This window comes from Myotis lucifugus, unplaced genomic scaffold (genome assembly GCF_000147115.1).
Source record: "Myotis lucifugus unplaced genomic scaffold, Myoluc2.0 scaffold_75, whole genome shotgun sequence".
Classification (NCBI taxonomy): domain Eukaryota; kingdom Metazoa; phylum Chordata; class Mammalia; order Chiroptera; family Vespertilionidae; genus Myotis; species Myotis lucifugus.
Genome location: NW_005871123.1, coordinates 3,818,879 through 3,826,202, shown reverse-complemented (window position 1 = coordinate 3,826,202; position 7,324 = coordinate 3,818,879). Strand labels below are relative to the sequence as shown.

The following is a 7,324-nucleotide window of genomic DNA, read 5'->3' as shown; positions in this document are numbered from 1 at the left end:
AATAGGGTTGACGTGTTTTGTTGTTCATGTTTCCAGTTGAGAACATGAAAGTGTTGCATTGAGAAAGCTGCTCCCCAGTTCCTTTCCTCCCCCGCCCTCGCCCAGCCTAGAAAGCCGCATCACCGGAGGCGACCCAGCCCAGCGCCCTGGGCCGCCGGCCGGCGCTTCGCGCTTCGTCCCGCCCGCCGGGAGCGGCTGAGCAGCTGGGGCGGAAGGGAACGCGCGCTCCCTCCGGAGCTGACACCGCGGCGCGCACTGCGGCGTGGCCGCGGGGGCTGCCCTTAGCGCGGTGTTGACTTGACAGCTGCGGAACGACCGTAAATCCCCCGGTTCCGGACCACCCACGCGGGTCCCAGGACGGCGGGGACCCCTCCTTCTTCCCGCTTCCCCCAGGCGAAGGGGCAGGGGCTGAGCAAAGCTCCTCTCTGCCGGCGCTCAGCACGGAGCCCGCGTACAAGAAGGCCCCGAGCCGGCCCGCGGCCCCCACGACCCGCTACCTCCGCAAGCCCCCGCGGGGTCGCTGCGCCCGGACCCCGGACGCGGGAGGACCGGGCGGCAGCCGAGGTGAGGGCAGCGGCGGCGGCTTCGGGCGCCTCAGTGCGCAGGCGCGGCGGACAGCGCGCAGGCGCCGCCCAGAAGTGACTTCTCAAAAAGTGTCTTAGTTCGCAGTCACCTGAGCGCCTGCGAGTCGGCGGCGGGAGGCTGCGCGGATACCGCCCTCTGCGGTCCTGCCTGGAGACCCTGCCCTCTCCTCCGGTCCTCCGGTCCTCCGGTCCTCCGGTCCTCCGGTCCTCCGGCCTCGCCTCCCCGAACCCGTCCGGGGCCTGTCCTTTCCCCGGTCCTCTCCCGGTCGCGAACCGGGCCGGGCCGAACCGGGCCGCCTGGGAGCGGTGCCTGACCATGGCGTCCTTCTTCAAGAAGAAAACCGTGGATGGTGAGTTCCGGGCCGGCCCGAGGGGGCCCGGCGCAGTGTTTCCCAGGCGGGTCTGGGGGCTTCGGGCCGCGGTTCCCGCGGCAGCCCCTGGGGGCGGGGCTGGCTCCGTGGCCCCACAGGTGACCGCCCTGGTGCGTCACTTTTCTGCTTCCTCCTCCTCCAACGCGCACCCAGCCTCACCCCTGGGCAGCCTGGCGTCCTCCTCCTGGTGACACCGACCCCCGCCCTCTCCCCCCCGTTTTTTCCTTTAGCCTAATCCTGAGCTTTTGGAGGAGGCAGGATGCTGCTGGCCCCTGAGTGTCATTAGACTTGGTGATTTAGTGAATTTCTCGTTAGTTTCGTCCGTTTGGCTCCTTCTCCAGTTTGGATTTATACTACTTCTAGGCATGCAGACCAGAAACTTGTACCTGCGGAAGGGGAAGGGGTGTGTGTGTGTGGTTGTTGGGGGGGGGGGGGGTAAATGGGCTCCAGTTACCAAGATGAACTTGGGTCTGGGTTGGTCTTGTCCTAGGAACACCCCATCCGTACAGATGTGAAACAGTTCTTGACTGACAGCAACAGAAAAAAGAAAAGGAACCCAAGGGAAGTGCCTGGATTTAGTTTCATAATGGATTTTCCTCCCTTGTGTTTATCCTCTGCTACCTAAAGTAAGAGATGTGGTGTGTGTTATCTACATAGAAGTTTACATTTTAAGGTACTTTCATTGTTTCAAACGTTTAGCTCAGTGTTATCCAAAGAGGAAGAAAAGTGGATGTACAGGAATGTGCAAATTGGTGTGTATAAGCAGTGTTTGTCATGTATGTTCATATCACACTGATTATGGATAGTCTTGATACTTTCATTGACGGCCACCAGGAATCAAATTCATTCATGTGTTTCTCATTGCATATTGAGTCTAGGTTGCCGCTGGTTCAACCAAAGAATCACTTCTTTGTAAGGGTCTAACTCTGCCACAAAAGGAGCAGCAGCAGCTAGACAGTGATTGGTACAAACAGGATGCTCAGTCCAGACCTGGGGTGACTCCTTCATTCTTGGTATGGACTATGCCAATCCAAGCAAAATTATTTTGGGGAGGATAACAAAGACATCATTTTTACTCTGCCACTCTACCCTTCACTTCAACATGTAATGTCATCTTACCCCTAATAATGCATTTTTACTTACCCTGAGTGGGTGAAAAGATACATATATATTTTTAATTTCTAGATTTTTTAATTAACTGAGACTTTTTATTAACCATTTACAATACCAGAATAACTACCAAGTTGCCTTAGGATGCAATACAATGATGTGAAGTGGGTTTTATGTGTGTTACTCCTGAGAATGTTATTTATTTAATCTTTAACGTGGCACTTTATTTTTTCAGTGTTCCAGTACTACTATTGTGATGTTCAGGTATTATATAGTACTCCAGGGTAGGAAAAAAAGGTTTATTTCTTTGTTTCAGTTTTATATAGTGAGAATTTTACTAAGCAGAGAAAAGGGGTTGCATTTTTCTTACTGTGGTGTTAAAAATTAATTTTTTAAAAAAATTTAACATTAAAAGCCAAACTTGTTAGCTTTAATTGCTTAATATCTGTCAAATGTCAGTTCTGTATTCTCATGGCTGTGCTTCCTGGTGCTTTTAGCAATCTGATGACTATTGTGCTTGAAGTATAGAGTTGAATAAAAATAAAGACAATGAGGGTGTGCACTGAGGGTGTTTAAGTGTATACTCACTTGCAGTTGGGTTAATTCATCCAAGAAATAATGTTTTTGCTAATTAGACTTATTTGGGGGTGGGGGAGAAAGTCTTAAAGATTTTTGCTAGAAACTATGGTACTGATTTAAAGATCTGTATATGAAATTTCTGAATGTAAATTTGCCCATCATCTGCATCTACTATAACTACCAAACTACATACTTGATGGGTTTTTTAAAAAATTATGTCAATTCAAATCACTTTATGATATCTTAATTCTAGAACTATACTTTTATAATTTTGATGCAGAGCTTTACTGAGGATTTTACTCCTTGTTTTATTAAATAGTTGGTTTTTTGTTTGTTTAAAAGGTGATGGTATTCTTAGCAGTAATGAGGCTATATATTATGAATTGTATTTTTATGCATTTCTCCCATATTTTTGGACTTGTTGACTACTGATCATAAGATCTTTTACTATTTGCTGTCTTTTTATCTGTTTCAGCAGTAATGAAATTCTGATAAATAAGGAAGTATGTAACTGCTTATAGATCTGGAAAATAATTGAATCTTTTTGTCTCCTTGGATTGGCTGGAAGAGTTGCATGCTATATCATTAAAGATTACTGCACATGTAAATTAAAAAGGGAGACAACATACAGCACTTATTACTATTCAGAGTTATGTTTAATTCATTCTTGACACAGAGATGAACAAGTCCCTGCATTGTATACTTTGTTATAGAAATTAATGAGACCTGTACCTCAGTGCCATATAAGAGAAAGATTCTTTTGAATTTGAAATTACAATTGATTCCTTGTTTTTCCTTTTCCTGATTTATAAGATATATGCAAATTTATTAGGGTAAAGTGTTTACAGTGTGTTGTTTTTCCTTAAGTAGATGAATGGTGACCTATTTATTGGAGCTGATTATGAACCTGTAAATCAGAATGCCATGAGGACTTGTCATAAATGCATTATGCACTATGTAGTTTTTGTCTGTTATACTAAACTAGAGGCCCAGTGCACGGATTTGTGCACCAGCGGGGTCCCTCAGCCTGGCCTGTGCCCTCTCGCAATCCAGGACCCCTTGGGGGATGTAGTAGTGTGCAAAGCAGCAGGCAGCCAGGGAGGAGCCCGAGCATCCCGGCCCTGCAGCACCTGTCGCTGCAGCTCAGTAGTGATGCCGCAAAAGCGGGAGAGATTCGTGCCACCGCAGCAGCCCTCACCAGCCGTGAGCCTGGTGTCTGGCGCCCATCAGTCAGCTGAGCAGCACTCCCACTGTGGGAGCCCACTGACCACCGGGGGCAGTTCCTGTGTTGAGCGTCTGCCCTCTGGTGGTCAGTGCGCATCATAGCGACCGGCTGACTGGTCATTCGGTCATTCAGTTGCTTAGGCTTTTATATATATACTAGAGGCCCGGTGCACAAAAATTTGTGCACTCGGGGAGGAGAGGGGGTCCCTCAGCCCGGCCTGTGCCCTCTCGCAGTCTGGGACCCCTCAGGGGATAACCACCTGCTGGCTTAGGCCTGCTCCCCGGGGGATTGGGCCTAAGATGGCAATCAGACATCCCTCTGGCAGCCCAGCAGCCCTCAGGGGATGTCCACTTGCCAGCGGGGAGCAGGCCTAAACTGCAGTCGGACATCCTTAGCGCTGCTGAGGAGGCAGGAGAGGCTCCCACCACCACTGCTGTACTGGCAGCCATCATCCTGTCTTGTGGTTGAGCAGAGCTCCTCCCATGTGAGAGCGCCCTGACCTCCAGGGGGCAGATCCTGCATTGAGCATCTGCCCCCTGGTTGTCAGTGTGTGTCATAGTGACCAGTCATTTCCAGTCTTTCTGCTGTTAGGGTCAGTTTGCATATTACCCTTTTACTATATAGGATAGAGGCCTGGTGCACAGGTGGGGGCCGGCTGGTTTGCCCTGAAGGGTGTCCCAGATCAGGATGGGGGTCCCGCTTGGGTGCCTGGCCAGCCTGGATGAGGGGCTGAGGGCCGTTTTCAGGCTGGCGGGTGACTGAAGCTCCCAACCTTTCCTTTTTTTCTTTTTCTTTTTTATTCTGAGATTTATTTACCTTCTATGGCTGTCACTGGAGCTGAGAGCCGGCTTTAGCTCTGAGGCTCGGCTTCAGCTCTTAGACCTCGGCTGCTGAAAGCAGGTATCTGGGTTTGTTTGGCTTCTATAATTGAAACACTGTTGCAGCTCCAGCTCTGACGGCTGACAGCAGGTTTCTCGGGTTTGTTTAGCTTCTATAATTGCAACATTGTTTCTTAGAATGCAAGCTCAGAGCCCAGCAGCAGCAAGCGGGGAACCTTGGCTTCCTCCTTCACTGGAGCAAGCAAGCCTCCTGTTTGCTTCAGCTGCCTGGCTGCCGGCCGCCATCTTGGTTGGCAGTTAATTTGCATATCTCGCTGATTAGCCAATGGGAAGGGTAGTGAAGTTACGGTTAATTACCATGTTTCTCTATTATTAGATAAGGATAGATATTGACAAATTTGAGGTCCTACACTAAGCCAGCACCAAGTTAGCATTTTGTATGCAGCATCTTATTATAATTCTCACACCTGTAAGTACTGTTATTATCCCCACTTTGAAGATGAGGAAATTGAGAGGCAAAGGATGAAGTAATTTGTCCAAAGTTGCACAACTACTAAGTGGCAGAGCCAGGGCCTAATCTTTTTGAATATTATCAATGTTTTTTTAAAATAGATAATCCTATGGAACAGTTTAATTTTGCTGTTCTTGCTAAGTAATTGGAATTCTCAACTTTTGTTAGTTATCATGTAATGTTACCTTTTGTCTGAGCCAGACTGTTCTCTCAGAGTGATTGGTAGAACTTTAGTATCTAATGACAATAGAACTGGAAACAACTCTCCTTTTCCTGATTCTCTCTTGACCCAGTATTTCTTAGGCAGCATTGTCCTACCTCTTTTTGCTCTTCATCTTAACCTCTTGCAGGAATAGTGATGGCTCCTATCTCCACCTCTTTATTTCTCAGATGCTCCCCATTTTACAGCAGTTTGCCTTACATCTCATGAAATGAGATTTTGTTAAGATCATCAATTACTGATAGATCACCAAATCCAATAGCCATTTGTTAATGATCATCTCTTGGGCCTATGTTTTACATTTGAATCTGATAAAAATTTCTTCCTTAAAACTCTCTTGGCTCCCATGACATATTTTTCCTCATATTCCTCTTTTTCTTTCTCCTTTCAGGTTTTTGTTTTCTTTTTTTCCTTCCTTCCTCCCTCCATCCCTCCCTCCCTTCCTCCCTCCCTTCTCCCTTTCTTCCTTCCTCTAACTCCTTAAATGTTAGTGTTCTATTGGTTCCACCTTGGGCTACCATTATGCTAATTGTACATTCTCTATCTGCATGATCTTATTCAGACTCTTATTATTTTAATTTTAACCTAAATCTTGATGTATCCCAAATTTGGTTTTCTAGGTATATTTTTCTAAGAGTTAGATCAAAACATGCAGTAGTTTGATGAGTATTTCTACCTAGATGTCTCAAAGTGTGTGAAATTAAAGAGATCCCCAACAGAAATCATCACCATCTCCTTTAAGTCACTTCCTTTCCTGGTTCTCCTCCTCCAGTGTTTGGGAGTTCTTGATTTTGTCCTCTGCCTTCAGTTAATTACCAAGTCTGCTCCTTTTGCTTCTTAAATATTTGACACATATAATCTTCCTCTGCATTTCTTCAAATCCCTGTTGTCATTCATATCCCATTTATCCTGCACTTTACTGTGTCACCTGTTTTTCTTTGCTATAGCTTCACGGCCTTTAAATCGTTCACCTAGGATGATGGGTGTTCCCTTAGTGCTTATTATGTTGCATATTTAAAAACTCAGATTGTACTTTCTACTTGGCTCCTACTTCTTGGCATACTAAAATCCTATTATTATTATTAATATTATTATTATTATTGCTTGTGGGATTCAGGAGCACAGTACAGTCTTCCTAGCATTTTTTCTGAGCAAAGGTCTCCATGCTTTTAGAATGGATATTTCTAGAAAATGTTTCCCTGTGTATTTCTCCATCCCTATCATGATACCAAAGACTGGTATTTCTTTTCATGCTACTATTACCTACCTTCAAGTCCAGGTGTCTGTGAGACAGATGATCTTTCCCTCTCATTTCCCTATTTATTTAAGCTGAAAAATGACCTTGGACCATTTTCTGAAGCTGTTCTTGAAGGCAGGGTCAGAGCCTGTGTCTTTTAGAACCAAATGTAACCTATAGTTGGCCCATCTAAATACTTCCCTTCAGCTCTCCAAAAACTGATATTTTAATAATAGTAATAAATTCGTTTCAATGAATTCCTCAGGGCTTGAGTGACTTTTGAGAGTTTACTGGTAAGGGAAAAAAACAACACATTCCTTTTTACTTCCTTCTATGCCACCATAGGGCTACATTCTCCTGTTCTCTCTTTACTGTTGTCTTTCCAAGCAAGTTCTGCTGAGTTTTCCAACTTCAGCCTGGTTCTTAAGTGGATCCTTGGCTACCTGGACCATATGTAGAGTAAAGCTGTTGGCATGATCTTCCACTGTCCTTTCTGTTTCCCATAGTTGTTTTTCTTTTTTTTTTTTTCTTTACCGTGTATCAAAACTGGTTCATTTTTTTTCACCATTTCTCCCTGATTTCTGAGATACCATTTCTTTTTCTTTCTGAAAAACGAATTTACTTTGCATATGAAATTCTCATTGCTCC

At 45.7% G+C, this 7,324-nt stretch overlaps 1 protein-coding gene across 5 annotated transcripts in view; it reads left to right on the top strand.

Annotated features, from left to right (window-relative positions):
- The first annotated feature begins 612 nt into the window (after nucleotides 1-612).
- Nucleotides 613-7,324, top strand: part of CHMP2B (charged multivesicular body protein 2B) — a 34,070-nt gene continuing 27,358 nt past the window's right edge. The window contains exons 1-2 of one of the 5 annotated variants that reach the window (XM_014457398.2): nucleotides 613-749; nucleotides 782-934. In XM_014457398.2, coding sequence (XP_014312884.1) covers nucleotides 901-934 — 34 coding nt within the window. In that variant the 5' untranslated portion in view covers nucleotides 613-749; nucleotides 782-900. Of the gene's footprint in view, nucleotides 935-1,185; nucleotides 1,247-1,670; nucleotides 1,708-7,324 lie in introns of those variants that run through there. The other 4 variants (XM_014457397.2, XM_006090546.3, XM_006090547.3 and 1 more) reach the window with 4 other exon arrangements.